The sequence below is a fragment of the Suricata suricatta genome, chromosome 2, assembly GCF_006229205.1.
Source record: "Suricata suricatta isolate VVHF042 chromosome 2, meerkat_22Aug2017_6uvM2_HiC, whole genome shotgun sequence".
NCBI lineage: Eukaryota > Metazoa > Chordata > Mammalia > Carnivora > Herpestidae > Suricata > Suricata suricatta.
The window spans coordinates 130,749,450-130,769,900 of record NC_043701.1 but is presented as its reverse complement, the minus strand read 5'-3'; the positions used below and the strand labels follow the sequence as shown (position 1 = coordinate 130,769,900).

Below are 20,451 nucleotides of genomic sequence, written 5' to 3'. Positions count from 1 at the left end.
CATCATCTCTCCCAGGAAGCAGCCCACTGGAACCCCAAGTTCTCACCTATAAAACCTCAAACGGAAGGTTGTGCTCTTACCCCCACCCCTCCATCCCCAAGTATGAATTTAGTTTTCCTAACATCTCCTTCAGGGCTGTACAATATTCTATATATTTTACCCAAGTCAAGCTAAAATCTGGAAGTATTTTAGCATTTCTACCATGGAGCAAAGAAACAAAGCTTTCTTTGGAGAATAAAATACATTACATACTACAGAAAACTGAAGAAAACATTTTAAAATGCCAACATGGGGGGGGTATTGTTTTTTCCTTTTAGGGCATTTCCCTACTCTTATACAACAATTGATGACTAGAGAGGAAAGTGAGCAACAATTCAGTTCTGCTTGCTGTGGTCCATGAAGTTTAGCCACCCACTGGTGTTTATTTTAAAATAAATCAGAATCCATTGCCATGATTCAAAAAAGCAATACACGGTATATTTACTTCTGAAATTTATTTCAGGTGACAGGACACCCACAGACTAACAAAATAAACATAGAATTAAATAGTGTTCCCAAAGCCCAATTCTACTTTTTAGCAAAGGCAGATGATGATTTAACTACCAAGCTTAGTCTATATTAGTGTGTCCATGTAATTGACCTTTCTCTTATACCCTTATTCTGCCCCCTGCAAATTTGAGAGCCATTTTAATAGCAGCACTAAAACAATTTCTCACTTGAAGATGAGAAGACAAAACACTTAAGATGGATACACCCAACCCAGAAAGTGTAAGAGATGAAGAAATATAATCAGGGCTTTTAATGATAGAATTCTATAGTTGGAGGAGGGGAAGGAAGTGAAAGGGGGTGGGTGAATCAACATGCAGAAGAAAAACAGGAGGGGTTAATTTACCCTGAAAATAACCAGTATTCTATTTATCCGGGCCCAATGAGAATTTGTGCCAAGCAATTTCATTCATTTCACGGTGCCTAGAACACTGATGACTGTGTGGTAAATATTAAACAAATACTTGTTGGTTGATGAAAATGTACATGGCAATGCTGTGTACACACAGGAAACAGAAACTCAAGGTGGTCAGACAAATTTGAAAGCAATGCAAGGTTTGGTTCTCCATGTTAATAACATTTTCAAGGTACACAACTGGGGAAGCAAATGAGATAAAAATTTGCCACATCCATAGTTCAACATGTTGTTCTTCTTTGAATGCTAAAACTTTATTTGCAAAAGAAGAGCTAAGATTAGGTTAAAGTATTTTAAAATTACATATATACATAATATAATTTTAAAGACCAGTAAGTTTTATTGCTTAATATGTCTTTTTAAATGAAAATGGTTACTTGCTCAGGTTGCTGACATGTATAATAGCAATATGCCACTTGAAACCTTTAACACATAAGCACCCATTTGCTGAACTAAAGCTAGCCTTGAACTTTTAGTAAGCCATATGCTTTTAAATTAACCCTTCTAAATACTGTACAAAGCTCATAACACAGTGTTAGCTTGTAGCCAAATTAGGTTACTACTAAAAACTCATTAGGCAAACTATTGAAAATAAAGAAACCATGCAAATTCCTACAGCTCTATGAATGCCAAAATTAAAAATGATACAGTGAGAATTTGGGATTAAGCAATTTGGCTAATCTCAATGGCTTACACATTTTAAGTTGAACTAAAATCTCTAAGGACCTTTTCCTTTGGAAAGAAAAACCACACATTTTAAAACAGTATCTAATGGAAGGTCTATTAAAATCACAATGGATCATAGCTGTCAACTTCAAATAGTGTCTCTCTCCCTATGAGCTTAAGTTTACACACTGGTGCAACACCACAAATGCAGATGCTACAAAGGGATCTACAGAGAAAAACAAATTTTATTCACAATGTTTGCATATAAACTTTTCCTTCTGAAGACTTGTGTGGGGTTGAAAATAAAGGATGCTAATATGCACAGTATGCAGCACTACAAGAAAAAACACTTTAGTTGAGTGAAAATTCATTTATCTACTGAAAATCCAGGAGAATTTACATCCACTGCACTCCAAATTTACTCCTAAGTGACAGAAAAATACTATATGAAATGGCAAAAAAATTAAATATGATTTAATCAATAGCTGATTACCTTTAAAACTTTGGGCTTCTTTTCCCTCTGGGGCCTCTTGTTTTCTTTTATAACCTAAAAAAAATCAAATTGCAAAATCAGCCTCCGTTTAAGAAAAAAAAATTAGCTCCCACCCCCCCAAATATTTTGGCTATTTCTCTAGAAAACTACTTATACCATTTAAAATCATCAACATGTTTGCTAGCCAGAACCTAAAGAGCTTATGTAAAATGTATACTTTAGAAGTCACTGAAAAAAAGCCTTGCATAAAGATGAAGTAGGGAAATACCCTTTTTTCCCCTTAAAGTCTGTCTTAATTAGCCTCTGCATTCTTCACAGCGAAGCCCACGAGGTAGCCATCTTGCTTGCTTCTGCAGAGGAAGCCTCTACAGTGGAACAGTTCTGCAAACTGCTTTTTGGTATTATTATCATGGTGTTTAAAGGCAGCCCTGGCCTGCCAGCACTGTAGACGTGCTGGGCATGCCTTTTGCAAAAACAGCCCCACAAAGAGTGCAGCCAATGGCAATGCAGAGCTTAGCAACTCCAAAGTGATCTTCTCTGCTAGCCTTCCTAGACAAAGGATCTCCTGTGCGGCTCCGCTCTCACCACAGGACACAGGCAGCCACAAGCTGCGACATGGAGTGCGCTGCAGAGGATCTGGTCGCGCCGAAATCACAGGAGGCTTCAGCAAAAACAATGCACACAAATCCCCCAGGTCTCCACCATCGGATCGATGGCGGAGGCTCCCTGATTAGTAACCTCTTGGCGGCTGCGGAGGGCAGGTCTGCGCGGGGGGAGGGGTACGCGGCTCTGCCTCCAACGTACAGGAGATATAACTGAGCCGAGGGGGGCATTTGGGCTTGCTGAAACTCTGGAAGGTATTGTGCATTTTTACTTTATAAGGCAAGGCTAAATATTGGCGATATTTAAGGCAGGGAGGTTATGTGAGGACAGTGTAGGCTCAGCTGTTGGGCTGCGTGTCTCATTCCCCGGGAACCACACCTCTTTGCAGCAGGCGCTTTGCCCAGAAACACAGCAATTTGATTTCTGTCAATAAATGTCCAATGACAAAGGCAGATTAGAAAATACTAATGAAGCCACTTAAAACGAAAAGGACAGGATTAGGACAAGGAGAAGGGGAGGAGTTTACAAAATACACTTGCCACTCCAAGTGGCTGGAGAAAAAAAGATTTCTCTCTTGCTCTGCACATTTCTGGTGACCTTCATTTCCCAGAGAAATCCCTACTGTCCAGAAGGTGGGCTCAAACCTTTGGGACAAAAGGGGCACCTTTGGCTTCTCTGTCTCCCAAGATCATTAGCTGTCACTGAGCATCTCTCCCTGGAGCTGCCAGGCAGGTCCCCACGTGGAGCCTGTCTGCGCAGCAAGCTGATGGTCAGCCGGGGCCACCCACTTCCCAGGAATTGGGAGCGGAGCCAGAAGTGGCACGAGCAGCCACCCACACTCACGCACCTGGACTGCCACTGTGCCCAGCGGGTGTAGGCACCGGGAGACCTGGGCACTGCAACTTGCCAGACCCTGCGAATGGCAGAACCAGAGGAGTTCAGCTCCCTCCCCTTAAGCCCCCTGGCTAGGAAACAGTGGCAGTAGAGAAAGAACCAGGACAGCTGCTGTGAGCTGGCGGGTCTCAAGGTCACTGCCAACTTGTAGCGCAGAGGCCAGTCACAGTCCCATCACAGCCACCTTGACAGCTGCACAGATCTTGGGAAGACAGCCTCAGCTCCATCCTCACAGGGCCAAAGTTTCAGCAACACATTTAGGGGATTGGCAGGAGGGCCTCCCTCGCTGCTCAGCCAAAGATGGGTTTTCCACTTGCAGTTGGATTCGGAACAGATTCCCACAACCCGAAATCAGGAACAGAGTGAGGGCCGGAAGGCCTGTATTTCATCACCCTGGATTCCTAGCCTTTCGGTTTGCCACAAAAGCACGCTTTTCTTGTTGGAATGGGAAGTCCAACAGGCACTCTTTTCCGACTTTAAACTACTTCTCCGTCACCTACGCACCCTCAAAATGTTTAATGAATGTAAAAAGCAAGCCTCCTGGTAGCAAAACCAGTGGATTCTCACCTAACCACATCCATCAGGACAACTTGAAGCACACTGAGCCTGCACTAAGAAGCTCTCAGTGGTGAATGAAGCATCCCTGAAACAGGTAGAAAAACAGGACCTAATACAAGATTTCAAAATGGTCCTACGTTTCTTTTTCTTTGAAGTTTCTGGTGTGCATGACAAAATATATATAACCTAAAATTTGCCATTTTAACCATTTGTAAGTGTACAGTTTAGTAGCATTAAGTACATTCACAATGTTGTGAAACTTTCCTCTCCATTTCCCCCACACTGTTTCATTATCCCAAACAGAAACTCTGTATCCAACAGACAATACCTCTTCATTCACTTTCTCTCAGCCCTTACTACCTTTTATTTTGCTTTCTATCTCTATAAATTTGCCTAATCCAGTGTGTCATGTAAGTGGTATCACATAATATTTGTCCTTTTGTGTCTGGCTTTCACTTCGCATAATGTTTTCAAGGTTCATCCATGTTGTAAGATTATCAGAATTCCTTTCCTTTTTTTTCCAATATATATATATTTTTTAAGTTTGGGGCACCTGGGTGGCTCAGTTGGTTAAGCATCTGACTTTACCCAGGTCATGATCTCAGGGTCTATGATTTCGAGCCCTGCGTTGGACTCTGGGCTGACAGTTCAGAGCCAAGAGACGGCTTCAGATTCTGTGTCTCCCTCTCAAAAATAAGTAAACCTTAAAAAAAGATTTTATTTTTGAGAGAGAGAGAATGAGCAGAGGAGGGACAGAGAACCCGAATCGGGTTCTGTGCTGCTGGCAGATATGGGGTTCGCTCCCACAAATCACGATATCATGATCTGAGCTGAAGTGGGAAGTTTAACTGACTGAGGCAACCAGGCGCTCCAGAATTTCATTCCTTTTTAAGGCTTAATAGTATTTCACTGTGTGTATTATACACCAAATTTGCTTATCTATTCTTCTGTTGTTGTACATTTTGGTTGTTCCCACATTTTTTCTAATGTGAATAATTCTGCTTTGCACATGGGTATGAGTATCTATGTAAGTCCCTGCTTTTAATTCTTTTAATATACAAGTAGGAGTAGAATTGCTGGATCATATGATAATTATGTTTAATTATTCAAGGAACCACCAAATTTTCTATGGTGGCTTTTCCATTTTACATTCCTGTCAGTCATGTACACAAGGGTAGCCCTGCATTATTTAAAGTTTTTTTCATGTCAATTACAAATTATGCCTTTCCTCCTTGAATACTTGACTCTAATTTTTAAAAAGTATCAACATTTTCCCAGGTTGATTGCTCAATATTTAGTAAAGTTGGCCATGATATATAACTATATATTGAAAATCAATCTATTACCTATGTGATCCATGTTTGTCCGAATAAAATAAAACCAGGCTCTGAGTGTTAGGTGTACTGAAAATCCACAACAGTGAGAAGTCAGTCCACTTTTTAAAGCCCCAGTGACAGAATTTTCACTGCATGGGATACTCACGAAGCCATACAAGATTGCACTTGGCAACCTAAGCAAACATTGGAGGTCTGTGTGCAGTGTTCTGTAAAATGAATTAATAAATAAGGCCAAGGCTCATCTCAGCTAAATATGAGGGTTAATTAAAGTGACCAGAGCTGACATTAACTCAAAATAGCCAACGGATACTCTACCATGAAGATCTGCACTTGTTTGAACACAGAATGGATTGGTAACCTACATTGGTTGTGACCATCTGCTCTAAATCCTATACTTAGTGATTTGACAGTCTCTCAGCTCATAGCTTAGGTGATGGCGAGCTTTGATGGAGAAAATAATCAGACATTCCTAACTGAGAAACTGGAGGTCAGAAGAGCCATTCCCACTCTCTTATTAGTTAGGGCAAAGTGCAAACCAGTAGATTCTGTTGGAAGAATGACAGATCAGAAACTAAGAAACCTTGTGTTGTAGTCCTACTTAGTCAGAACTTGCTTTTGTCATTGAAATCTATTTGTTTTTCTCACAAGGAATCATGATTATTAACTTGCATGAGTTGTATTTAATTCTGTAATGACTTTTAGGTTCTTTCAAATATTACAAAATGGGATCTCTTTTCTCTTAATCACATGATCATAGGATCCCTGGGTGGCTCAGTCGGTTAAGTGTCAGACACATGGTTTCACGTCATGACCTCAAGATCTCACACGTTGGGGCTCGGCATCCAGCTCCACGCTGATTGTGTGAAGCCTGTTTGGAATTCTCCCCCTCTCTCTCTGCACCCCTTTCCCCTGCTAATGCTCACATGTGCACTCTCTCTCTCTCTAAAAATAAATAAACTTTAAAAATTTCTTTGAAATCAAATGATTGTAGAACTATAAAAGAACATCAGAGAAAAAAGTTGAGTCTACATTATTTCATAGATAAACTAAGGCTCAAAGAGTTAAAAGTACTGAATTCACACTACACAGCAAGTTAGAACTTGAGTTGAGGTATAACCAACCATCTACACTGCTTTGTCTATAACTCCTCTTCATTTTTTAATGCCCAACAATAGACATCAGTAAATATCCCCAAATAACCTGTAAGCCTGAAAAATCTTCAAAACCACACACTCCAGGAGCGGGGGGCAGTGGGGCTCTCTTGGTTGAGCGACTGACTCTTGACTTCTGCTCAGGTTATGATCCCAGGGTTATGGGATGGAACCCCCCACACATCATCCACTCTGTGGAAACTACTGGAGATTCTCTCGCTCCTTCTACCCCTCTCCCCTGCCTGTACTTTCTCCCCCCCCCCAATACATAATTAAATTTTAAATAAATTTAATTTAAACAATTTTCTAATGCAAAACCCCCACACACTTCATTTTTAGGATAGAGAAGTAGTGGCTCATATTCCTAGAAGACTGGTTTTTAAGTGAACATTACATTAAATGTGCTTTAAAAATTTTTTGTGCCCTCAGAGACAAATTTATGAATAATTTCAAAATTCTACTTCTCTTTCTAAACATAGCCATTCTGCATCCACAAGAAACTAGACATACAAACACTACCTAGGAGTTTTCCTTTAGGTGAATCTCAGGAGTGATAATATTTCCTCAAATTGGACACCTCGGCAGCACAAAATCCTTCCAGTAGTAGCCCGTCTCTCCTCTCCTATGAAATACTTTTATATTTTGTTTTTTTCTTATTTTTTAAATGGTTTATTTATTTATTTCTGAGAGACAGAGATAGGTAGTGCAAGCAGGGGAGGGTTAAAAAAGAGAAGGATGTACAGAATCTGAAGCAGGCTCCAGGCTCTGAGCTAGCTGTCAGCGCAGAGCCCGATGCAGGGCTCGAACCCACGAACTGTGAGATCATGACCTGAACCAAAGCCGGACGCTTAACCGACTGAGCCACCCAGGCGCCCCTATATTTCTTTTCTTATGTATTGTTGGGGGGAGGGGGTCATAGCTTTTGCAGTGATACCTGGGTAAAGATATTTTAAGTACCATACGTTATAAATATCCAATCACTAAGAGTAAGAAAAGGATGGCTCATATTTTTCACAATTCTGAGAGAGATCTTAAAATTAGCTTGGTTTTATTTCTTGTGAGACACAGAAGCCTCAGGTTGACAGGAGATCTTCCTGGGTGATTGGGTAAGCAATAATCGTCTGCGTACAGGTGGCCGATCTCCTCACACAGCCTTCCCTGGCTTCCTTCCGTCCCCCACTTCCTTCTCTGAGGCTTATCTGCAAAAACCCCTTTTCCTTCTAAGGGGCCAGGTCTATCTAGTGTCTACCCCATTTTTTAGCAGTCCTGCTTACTACTGGTAAAAATAACTACTCTTCAGGGCCGCTGGGTGCCTCAGTCGGTTAAGCGTCTGACTCTTGATTTCAGCTCAGGTCATGATCTCACTGTTCGTGGGTTCAAGTCCCACACTGAGCTGCAACGGGCTCGGTCCTGATGGTGTAGAGCCTGCTTGGGATTCTGTCTCCTCATTCTCAGCCTCTCCCCTGCTTGCTATGTCTATCTCTTCCTCTCAAAATAAACAAAGACTTAAAAAAATTTTTTAAATAAGAAAATAAATAACTGATGCTCAATAACAAGAATTAAGGAACAAGGGAATGATGGTCTTTAATAATTGCCAAGGAAGAACTGTTGTCAGTGAAGTGAAGCAGAGATAATGCCAGAGATTAATGGGGCTGAAACATCACCTCTCCCCAGTTTCTCAACAAATCTTTGTACTAACTTAAAATCAACAAGCCTACTCCATTACGTCTAAATCCATAATTTGGACAGAGAAATCCAAAAAGATTATCTATAAGGTTTTTGTCTAAAACAAATCAGAAAGGATGCTGCTATTTAGGAAAATGTCTCCTTTTGTGAATGATGTTTTGAAATTTACTTAGTATTGCTAGTGTGTTCTGTGTATTTTATGTCAATAATATCCTTTAAAAAAAAAAAGGCAGTTCTCTATCCTTGGGTTCCCTCTCCATATCACTCATGCTAGAGAGCAAACACTACATAGCACTGAACCCTCAGTTTTTAGATAGTCCAATTGTCTCATCAAGTCTAATACCAAAATCATAAAAATTCACTGTTTCTCTGAGAAGCTCAAATCATTTTACATATACACACAACTTGTTTCCCGAGAATTAGATCTAGTTATTTCCTAAGTTTACCAAATCCAACTTAAAATTGTTGAGCAACCTTACAAGACTCCACATCCAAAAACATTTTCTTTGAAATTTGTTAATTGATTTTTTATAATGAACCTTCCCATTTAAATCTTTAAACAACTTATAAAAAAACAAACAAACAAATAAAATCCCATACAATGACTTCATAAATGTTGGGGACTTCCAATATGCAGAACTGGTGCTGGGCCTGCCCCTCAGACCCTAACATCTCAGGGGGCGCCTGGGTGGCTCAGGCAGTTAAGCGTCCGACTTCAGCTCAGGTCATGATCTCATGGTTTGTGGGTTTGAGCGCCGCATCAGGCTCTGTGCTGACAGCTAGCTGAGAGCCTGGAGCCTGCCTTCGGGTTCTGTCTCTTCCTTCTCTCTCAAAATTAAAAAAAAAAAAAAAAAAAAAGACTAAATAACAGTTAAAAAAATTTAAAAAAGAACCTAACATCTCAGGAGACACACAGACAATAATGATGCCGTATAGAATGGGGATGAGCCCAGAAAAGCTATGAAAGAGAAGTCTTCCCAGAGGAAGTGACATTTCCACTGAAACCTAAGGAGGATAAGCAGGAGTTGGTGACATTCAGAGGGATAGAAGAAATGTATGTGTCCCCAGTGAAGGTTCACAGCATGTGCAAACACACTGGCAGCACTGTGGCTACAGAAAGTCACACTGGAGTATGCCTGTGAAGGAGCTAAGGGGACAATGAATACAAGAGGCACATGGAGAAATGTAATCAGCTTTTAATTCTCTACCATTCCAGTTTGAGATGTTACTTTTTTTGGTTCAATTTTCCATAATTAGTGCTTGCAAAAGCCAACAATGATGTTCCTATTAAATTGATCATCACAAATAACAGCTACTTTTTCAAGGGAAAACCTAAGAAGAGGTGATTGGTTTGTCTTAGACCTGAAAACTCTTATTTTTAAGCTAGAAATCACTCTTGTATAACCAAATCTCCTAATCAGAGAATAGCATGTTTTGAAAATGAATGTATGTGGGGCGCCTGGGTGGCTCAGTCGGTTGAACATCCAACTTCAGCTTGGGTCATGATCTCACATTCGTGGGTTTGAGACCCACGTCAGGCTCTGTGCTGACAGCTCAGAGCCTGGAGCCTGCTTCAGATTCTGTGTCTCCCTCTCTCTCTGCCCCTCCCCCTCTCATGCTCTGTCCCTCTCTGTATCGAAAGTAAATAAAACATTTAAAAATTTTTAAGAAAATGAATGTATGCAAAATTTTTTGTTGAGATAAGATCAGTTATTCAAGAAGAGTTAACTCCTTTAGTTCTTAAACTCACTTCCTAGAGTTTCACACTATCTATGGAGAAACAAATTTGTCTGCCTAGGGGCGCCTGGGTGGCTCAGTCGGTTGAGTGTCTGGCTTCCACTCAGGTCCTGATCTCACAGTTCGTGGGTTCAAGCCCCACATCAGGCTCTGTGCTGACAGCTAGCTCAGAGCCTGGAGGCTGCTTCAGATTCTGTACATCCCTCTCTCTCTGACCCTCCCCTGCTCGTGCTGTCTCTCTCTGTTTCTTCAAAAATAAATAAAAAACAAAAAATGTTAAAAAAGTTAAAAAATAATTTGCCTAGAATAAGTTATGTTCTTCAGCAGGGCAGCTGTACTGGACAGATGTTTTTGATGTTTGGAGGAAGGGGTGCTCGCTGTTCATCCCAGTAATAGAACAGAGAATACCAACTCTATTGGAGCCAGTTCTTACCTTTGGGATTTGATTTAATGAATAAATTCTTTTCCATGGAGCTTAGCTCAGGTTGAGAGAAGACAGGAATTACCAATTTTTTTAGGGAGAACCAAAAAATAAATAAATAAATACCAAAAATCTTGCCATTGAGCCTGTAATGTTTTTATAATAGTAGAATGCCTAAAAATAACTTTTCCCAAAGTCTGATTTTCCTGACAGCCAAAGACTTATTCAATGGGCACATTAGTTTATTAACATAATAAATAGGGGCATCTGGGTGGCTCAGTCAGTTAAGCCAGGTCATGATCTTGTGGTACCTAAGTTTGAGTTCTATGTCAGGTCAGCTCGAGCCCCACATCAGGTGAGCCCCACTTTCTCTCTCTTTCTGTCTCTCTCTCTCTCTCTCTCTCAAAAATAAATAAATAAATATGACAAATAAATAAAATAAAATAAATGGCCCTCAAGCTTCTTCCTACCTCTTTCTAGGTCCTCAGTTCTTTTAACTTGATACCACTTCTGTGTCTAACAGGAATCCTTTTGAACTTTTGCAATGTAAAGCCCTTTAGAAATACCTTATGAAGACAAGAGGAGGTATATTTGCCGTAACAAAAAAACAAAAAAGTTATTTTCATCCCAGTTCACCTTAGAAATGAACAAGTATAGAGCTCAAGCCTGTAGCTGTGCTAACTGTGCAAATTTAAATACAAAACTTGTCTATCTTTCTTAAGAATGTTTTAGCATAAATGATTATAATGGTGTTTCCATAGATACCCTTTTATCTTTTTTTTAAAGACTTATTTTTAAGTAATCTCTATGACTCAAACTCACAATCTAGAGATCAAGAGTTGCATGCTTCACCAACTAAGCCAGCCAGGCGCCCCCCAGATACTCACTCTTAATAACTACTTAAAAACCTGCAATTCTTCCCAAAATGTTTGACTTACCTAACTTCCAAATACTTATTCAATTATCTCTTGTTTAAAATAAAATAAATGGTTCTTAATGTTTTACTGTTTTTTATAAGTTGTGAATACCCAGAACATTATCTCTTTAAACTGCATTATTTGAGAATAAGTCAAACTGCATTCACTGATGCTATACCTAAAATTTTAACTTTGTGATTATAGACCCATATTTTATAGGGCTGCTTTTTGCTTCATCACAAGAAATGAAGTGTTAGTGAGTTTGGGGGGGATTAAGGATTGCTATACCCAACAATTCTCTTACTCACTAACTATGCATATAATAAAAGAAAATTACTGTAGATGTGTTGAAAATAAAGTTTTGGGCACCTGGCTGGCTCAGTCAGTGGAATGTATGACTCTTGATCTCAGGGTTCTGAGTTTGAGCCCCATGTTGGGTGGAGATTACTTAAAAATAAAATCTTAAAAAAAGAAAGAGAAAAGTTTCATTTCTTCCTGGCCTACCCAGCCTAAATATTTAATTTTTTTTAATATTTATTTTTGAGAAAGAGACAGACAGACAGACAGACAGAATCTGAAGTTTCCAGGCTCTGAGCTGTCAGCACAGTGTCCAATGCAGGGCTTGAACTCACAGACTGTGAGATCATGAGCCAAAGTCGGAAGCTTAGCCAACTGAGCCACCCAGGAGCCCCCACCTTAAAATATGATATTATAGAATATAAAAATATTATCTTAAATAAGATCAATATGTCCCTGGTGGGCTCAAATCCCAACAATACTATTAAATATGGGAACTTGGAGCACGTGGCTGACTCAGTTCGTTGACCATCTGACTCTTCATTTCAGTTCAGGTCATGATCTCAGGGAAATGGAATGGAGATCCAAGGTGGAAACCTGCTTAAGATTCTGTCTCCCTTTCTCTCCCTCTACCGCTTTCCCTCACTTGCACGCTCTCTTAAAAAATATCTTTAAATATGAGACCTTAAGCAAGTCAACCTTCCACAGACTCAGTGAAGGACAATGCTGACATTACGATTAAATGTTAGAATGACTATGAAAAGCATGTGATATAGCACTTGGCTTCCAGGTGGTTCCATGGCAGCAACAGAGAACAATGTCTGTCATTAGTTAAGAAAACTGTATATGAAAAACAATGTAATAAAAAAAGTAAAGAAACAAGTGTTGGCAAGGATGTGGAGAGCAAGGACCCCTCATGAACTGTTGGTGGGAATGCAAATTGGTGCAGCCACAATATGGAAGTTCCTCAAAAAATTAAAACTAGAACTACCATATGATCCCGTAATTCCACTACCATCTATTTACCCAAAGAATACAAAAACGCTAATTTTAAAGCATACATGGATCCCAGTGCTTACTGCAGCATTGTTTACAATACCCAAATTATGGAAAGAGACCAAGTGCCCATCGGTAGACAAAGGGATAAAAGAAGATGTGCTACACACACTGGAATATTATTCAGCCACAAAAAAGAATGAAATCTTGCTATTTGCAGCAACATGGATGGATCTAGAGAGTGTAATGTTAAGGGAAGTAAGTCAGTCAGAGAAAAATAAATACTATATGGTTTCATTCATATGTGGGATTTAAGAAATGAACAAAGTAAAAAAAGAGACAAACCAAAAAAAGACTCTTAACTATTAGGAACAAACAGATGATGAGAGGGAAGTGGTAGGGGGATGGGTGAAATACGTAACGGGACTAAGAGTACACTTAATATGATGAGCCCTGAGTAACGTACAGAATTGTTGAATCACCATATTGTACACTTGAAACTACTTTATAACACTGTATATTAACTATATTGGCATTTAAAAAATATAGTGAAAAAATGTAATGAGCAACTAAAATTAATTTAATATAAAAACTGAAAATATTTAAGAACACACTGTTTTGGGACATCAGAACATTGTATGTACATGTATTAACATGATTTCTGCTAGAGTTGGGGCATTCTAATTCCACCATCCCATCATGACATAGTCTTACATTTATTAATTAAAAAGAATATAAAACTTTCACTCTCACTGATAATAGAATTAATCATGTGGAAAAACTGTCCTGCTAAAGACAATTAGAAAAGCTGCACGAAATATAAAAACATCTGCTTGAAGGCACAGGAGAATGAAAAATTATCATGATAGGGTAGAATGACCATGCCAATATTCAGAAGACAATGAGGTCCAGGAAGGGTAAAAATATTTTAAGTAAAAATATAAAATTTTAGGGAAAGAACTAAAAAGATGGCTAAAGAGAAATGTAACATTCAAAGTAAAATATAAAATCAGGGGAATTGGCAAATTCGAAATTTGATTCATGTCAAAAAAGAATTCTAGTTTTGGGGGCGCCTGGGTGGCTCAGTTGGATGAGCGTCCAACTGTTGGTTTCGGCTCAGGTCATGCTCTCAGCGATTTCAAGTCCCATGCTGTCAGCACAGAGACTGCTTGGGATTCTCTCACTCTTCTGTCTCTGCCCCTCCCCTACTCACACTCAGTCTCTCAACATAAATAAACTTGAAAATAAAAAAAGAATTATAGTTTTGCAAATGAACCTACAAGACTCTTAAACAACATCTATTTCGAAGTTTCACAAGTCTGAAAGACAGCATCAAGTTCCTTAGCATGACTATTCACAACCCATCTGCCTCTGGGTCCCCCTCCTCGCCATCCTCTGGCTTCTTCACGTGCTGCCTGTTGCCCTCACTCAAGAACATGGTGGTTAAAATGAGCACCTACCATCCAAGCCAAGGGTTCTTTTTTTTTCTTTTTTTTTAATGTTTTATTAATTTTTGATACAGGAGAGACAGAGCATGAGAGGGGGAGGGTCAGGGAGAGAAGGAGACACAGAACTGGAAGCAGGCTCCAGGCTCTGAGCCAGCCGTCAGCAGAGAGCCTGACGCAGGACTCGAACCCACAAACGTGAGATCTGACCTGAGCCGAAGTCGGAGGCTTAACCGACTGAGCCACCCAGGCGCCCACCAAGGGTTCTTTCAAATCCCAGATCAACTGTGTGGTCTTAGACAAGTTACTTGGCTTGTCTAAGCCTCGGTGTCTTACTTTATTTATTTAAAAAAAATTTTTTTAAGTTTACTCATTTATTTTGAAAGAGAGAGAGTGCGAGCTTGAGTGGGGGAGGGGGAGAGAGGAGGGAGAAGGAGGGGGGGAGAGAGAGAGAGAGAGAGAGAGAGAATCCCAAGCAGGCTTCACACTGTCAGAGCAGAGCCAGAAATGGGGAACCCACGAACCAGGAGATCATGATCTGAGCCAAAATCAGGAGTCAAATACCTCACCAAGCAAGCCATCCAGGCACCCCTTCAGTCTTACCTTATACACTGGGGAAAGAATGTATACTTGATAGGATTGTTCTAAGGATTAAATGAGACAATGAATTATGTCGGTACTTAATACAATATTGAGCACTTAATAAGTACTCAAAACATGAGAGCTGTTATTAACCCCTTCAGATATCAATGCTTAATGCATACCAGTTCTACATCTATGTTCCGTATCATTCAACTCAACTAACAATTGTTTGGTGGCTACCAAATGCCAAATGCAGCATAGGGAGGGACTTGAAGGGGAGGGAAAAAATCCTAGCCTCTTCAAGTGTTGGGCTCTGCTGACAGCTAGCTCAGAGCCTTCAGCCTGCTTCAGATCTGTCTCCCTCTCTCTATGTGCCTCCCCTGCTCGTGCTCTCCCTCTCTCAAAAATAAATATAACATTAGAAAGAGAGAGAGAAGCTCCAGAGAGAGCTCTAGCTTAGTCTACGATGTGAGAACACAGGGAGAATGCACCAGCTATGAGCTATGAAGAGGGCCTTCGCCAGAATATGACCATGCAGTCACCTTGATCTTGGATTTCCCAGCCTCCAGAACATTAAGCAATAAATTTGTGTTATTCATAAATGACCCAGTCTGTAGCATGTTGTTAATAGCAGCCTAAAAGGACCAAGGACTAAAACAGAATTGCAAACTATTCATGGAAGATATACAAATGGTCAATAACCACATGAAAATATGTGAGACATCATTAATCACTGGAGAAATGCAAATCAAAACCATCATGAGATACCACTTCACATTCACTAAGATTATAGCAATAATCAAAAAGTCACTCAGTTGGTTAAGCACCCAACATCTGCTCAGGTCATGATCTCAGGTTGTAAGTTTGAGCCCTGTATCAAGCTCTCTGCTCTAAGGGCTGAGCCCACTTTGGATCTTCTCTCCGTCTCTCTCCCCTCCCCTACTGTTATCTCTTGCTCTGAAAAAATACATAATAAATAAGTAAATGTTTAAAAAAATTGGAATAATCAAAAAGTCAGATAATAACAAGTGTTGGTGAAGATGTGGAAAAATTAGAACCCTCATACATTGCTAGTTGGAATCCAAAACGGCACAACTACTTTGGAAAACAGTTTGGTAATTCCTTAAATTTAAACAGATTTACCATTTGACCCAGCAATTCCACTTCTAGGAATATACACAAAGTAACAGAGAACACATGTCTACAGAAAAACCTGCAAACAAATGTTCATAACAGCATTACTTATAATAGGCAAGTGGAAACCACCTAAAAGTCCACCAACTGATGAATGTTCATACAAATTGTGGCTTATTCATACAATGAAATATTATTTAGCCATAAAAGGGAACAAAGTACTGGTATATGATACCTTGAAAGCATTCTGCTGAGTGAAAGAAGCCAGACACAAAAGACCAAATACTGTATGATTCCATTTACAGGAAATGTCCAGAACAGGCAAATCCAGAGACAAAAAGCAGATTAGTGGTTGCCAGGAGCTGGGGGAGGGGAGAATGAAGGGACTGCCGAGTTGGGAGCAGGGTTACTTTTAGAATAATGAAAATGTTCTAGATTAGATAGTGGTGATGGTTGCATAACCTTGTAAATATACTAAAGAACACTAACTTGTGTACTTTTAAAAGAGTAAATTTTATTATGTGAACTCTATTTCAATTTTTTTTTAAAGAAGAGATTAATTGTTTAATTCTCCTTTATCACAGTGAAAAGAGTGTCTCTACTACTTGCTAGCCATGGGAATTAAACACAATTTTACAGTGGGTTTCTATCTACCAGTCTGCAAAATGAGAGTCCAAACACTTTTTTTCATTGATCACTGCCAGTATCAATTATGGTAACATTAAGCCTTTTAGCAGTGTCTGGCCACAGTAGACCCTCAATATATGTTAATTTCTTTCTTTTTCTTTTCCTTTGCCAGGTTCCTGTTTCAAGTCAAAAAAAGTTTAAATTTTGTTAAAATCTTATGTATCTAATTAGCAATGAAGACAGAATTCCCTAGTTGTTAGTTCTTTTAAAAAAGATAAAAGTTAAGCACTATTGTTTTATTTTCCTTTTTTTAAAATTTTTGTTTGTTTAAACATATCAATGCAATTGAAAATGTAATTAGGTGGGGGCGCCTGGGTGGCTGTTGAGCCGCCAACCTCGGCTCAGGTCAGGATCTCACCACTCGTGGGTTTGAGCCCTGTGTCTGGCTCTGCACTGACAGCTCAGAGCCTGGAGCCTGCTTCAGATTCTGTGTCTCCCTCTCTCTTTGCCGCTCCCCCACTAACATTTTCTCTCTCTCTCAAAAAAAAAGTGAAAGAAAGGAAGAAAGAAGAAAGAAAGAGAGAAAGGAAGAAAGAAAGAGAAAGAAAAAGGAATTAGGTGAATAAAGGCATTTTAATTTCTATATTACCTAGGACCAATCTCCTTACAGTTTTGTATTAAATCCTAAACAAGTGACTTACACACACGCCCGTGGGCGGGCAGGCGCGTGCGCGCGCGCGCGCGCACACACACACACTTTCCACATGTAAACTGTAGCAATTCCACCCAAATTTCATGCCTTGCATAAACTATGGACTTCCATTGTCTTGTCTTCCCACTTCCTCCTGCCTTGATCCTACTTTTGCTCTTTAACATAACATTTACCACAAAATGGTGTTGCATATGAAATCTGATATGAAAGAGGCACCTGTTAAGCGTCCAACTTCTGCTCAGGTCATGATCTAAAGGTTCATGGTTCAGGCCCCACATCAGGCTCGCTGCTGTCAACTCAGAGCCTGCTTATATCCTCTGACGCCTCTCTCTGCCCCTCCCCCACTTGCATTGTCCCAAAAATTAATAAGTAAATAGATAGATAAGAAATCTGATATGAAAATAAACTGTAGTGTAAGTGACCAAAACCCTCTCATTATGCATTCATTATGCAACCCTCTCATTATGTGGAAGCCACAACTATAATTCTATATCAGATGGGAACAGTGAAGCCAATTCATTCATAAGACACCTTCATCCTCCAAAGAAAATGCTTTTGCAGACACTGCAAAATGGTGTGTACTGTCTACTTCTGAGGACTTCAATTACTTTACTGTAAATAACATGAATCAAGGGGCGCCTGGGTGGCTCAGTCAGCTAAGCATCTGACTTTGGCTCAGAGCCTGGAGCCTGCTTCAATTCTGTGTGTCCCTCTCTCTCTGCCCCTCCCCTGATCAGTCTCTCTCTGTCTCTCAAAAATAAATAAATGTTAAAAAAAAATTTTTTAATTTATACTCAGATACTTTCGAACCTAAAAAAACAAAACAAAACAAACATGAATCAAGTGGCAAGAGGGAAATAAATGGCTGAAAATAATGAAATGAATGCACAAATCTCTTCAAGGATGTAATAACCATCACCTTTAGGCCAACTAATATTTAGTAGGCACACTGTCAAGCCTTTTATAGACATCACATTTGCTCCTTAAGGCATAGGGCTGTCACAGTGTTGGGAACAGATCATTCTCATCCTGATGATCACATGGGGAATATCAAAACTCAGTATAACTGGTGTGTCCTTATCTGTAGGAATAATTGTCCATTTCATTCCTTCAAATTTCTAAAGGAGTGGTATGATACTCTTACCTGTTTTACTTTTGGGAAGTGAGAGACATAATTGTACATTTCTTTTCATTTCTCTGTGTGTGTGTGTGTGTGTGTGTTATTTATTTTTGAGAGACAGAGAGAGACAGCGTGCGCATGAGAGGGTCAGGGAGAGAGGGAGACACAGAATCCTAAGACAGGCTCCAGGCTCTGAGCTGTCAGCACAGAGTCCAACATGAGGCTCAAGCCCACGAACCGTGAGATCATGACCTGAGCCAAAATCAACACTCAACCAACTGAGTCACCCAGGTGCCTCACTAATTGTACATTTCTATGAAATCTATTAAAAGCCATGGACCATCTCTCCAGAAAAATGCACATAAAAATAATATGCTATAAACTATTATAACACTGTATGTTAACTATACTGGAATAGAAATATATGTATATATATAATTATATATATAATTTTGAGAGAATGGGATCACAGAATACTGAAGCCCATCCTGACTAAAAAACATCTAATGTAGAAGTTCTATTTTTATAATTAATGAAGTATTGTGTGAGTGTTGGGATCATTTAAACTGGGATCAGAGGCACCTGGGTGGCTCAGTAGGTTAAGCTTCCAACTTCAGCTCAGGACGTGATCCCAAGGTTTGTGGGTTTGAGCCCTGTGTTGGGCTCTGTGCTGACAGCTCAGAGCTGGAACCCTACATCGGATTCTGTCTCCCTATTCCTCTGCCCCTCCCCCACTCACACTCTGTGTGTCTCTCTCTCAAAAATAAACAAACATTAAAAATTTTTTTTAAATGGGGTGCCTGGGTGGCTCAGTCAGTTGGGCGTCTGACTTCAGCTCAGGTTATGATCTTACAGTTTGTGGGTTCGGGCCCCGCATCAGGCTCTGTGCTGACAGCTCAGAGCCTGGAGTCTGTATCAGATTCTGTGTCCTCTCTCTCTGCCCCTTCCGAGCTCTCTCTCCGTCTCTCTCTCCAAAATAAATAAACATTAAAAAATATTAAAAAAAATTTTTTTAAATAAACTGGGATCAAATTGGTCTTAGGAATTCACCAAAAAACATGTACAAATTTTAGTAGACTAAACTAATATAATAATAGCAATTTTTAAATGTTGGTTTTTCTGTAATTGCTAAAAATTCACCAAGTACCTAATCGGATCTGGCTAGTATCCAGTCATTAGTTAGGAGATATTCTGAAATGCCACCTCCATCATTCTCTTTGAGAAAGCAAATAAGTTGTGTTAACCAAAAAAGAATGTAACAGAAACTTCAGTTTCTCACATAGAAGAAGGAAATAAACCTGACTTCCCAAAAAATACCTTCACTGTAAATACAAACCTCAGGTTTCTAAAAATGGTAAAGATTTAGAAACCATTAGGCAATAACATTAGGAAAATACTAAATATTTTGATTATGCTAATACTTTTAGCTTGAAATAAAGGACTAATGATTCCAGTGTCAAGGAAATAATCTGAAGTGGAAACCAAGATTTATCCTGAAAATAGTTTATTACCATACAAAAAACTGTAAGAAATTGAAGCATCGAGCAACAAAAAATAATTTAGTAGGGTTATGTTTATTTACCCTAAAAGAGTATTTTTCACATAGTTTTTAAGTCTTTACAAAATTTTAATTACAAGAGAAAATGTGAAAAGAAAAGAAACACATTTAGCCAATTTGACTTCAACTATTTTTTAAATGCAGAAAAAGTACTGGAAGCAAATAAGCCAATAAATCCATGGGGATTGCTTCTAAGTATTAGAATTATAGTTCTTTATTTTTTTATTTTTTAACATTTATTCATTTTTGAGAGACAGAGTGCAAGTAGGGGAGGGACAGAGAGGGAGGGAGACACAGAATCCAAAGCAGGCTCCAGGCTCTGAGGTGTCTGCACAGAGCCGGACATGGGGCTCAAACCCACGAGCTTTGAGATCAGAGCTGTGAGATCATGACCGGAGCCGAAGTCAGACACTTAACCAACTGAGCTGCCCAGGTGCCCCATATAGTTCTTTTTTTTTTCTTGCTCCTAAACTTCCTTTTTTTCTTAATTAAAAAATGTGTTCTGAATTAATTTTTGTGTATGGTGTAAGAAAGTGGTCGAGTTTCATTCTTCTGC

General features: G+C 39.5%; 1 protein-coding gene across 5 annotated transcripts in view; it reads right to left on the bottom strand.

Moving 5' to 3' along the window:
* The window catches only part of TET1 (tet methylcytosine dioxygenase 1), a 117,041-nt gene that overhangs the window by 74,629 nt on the left and 21,961 nt on the right, over positions 1-20,451 (bottom strand). For all 5 annotated transcript variants that reach the window (XM_029931787.1, XM_029931789.1, XM_029931790.1 and 2 more), the window contains one exon: positions 2,121-2,174. In XM_029931787.1, coding sequence (XP_029787647.1) covers positions 2,121-2,174 — 54 coding nt within the window. The remainder of the gene's footprint in view (positions 1-2,120; positions 2,175-20,451) is intronic.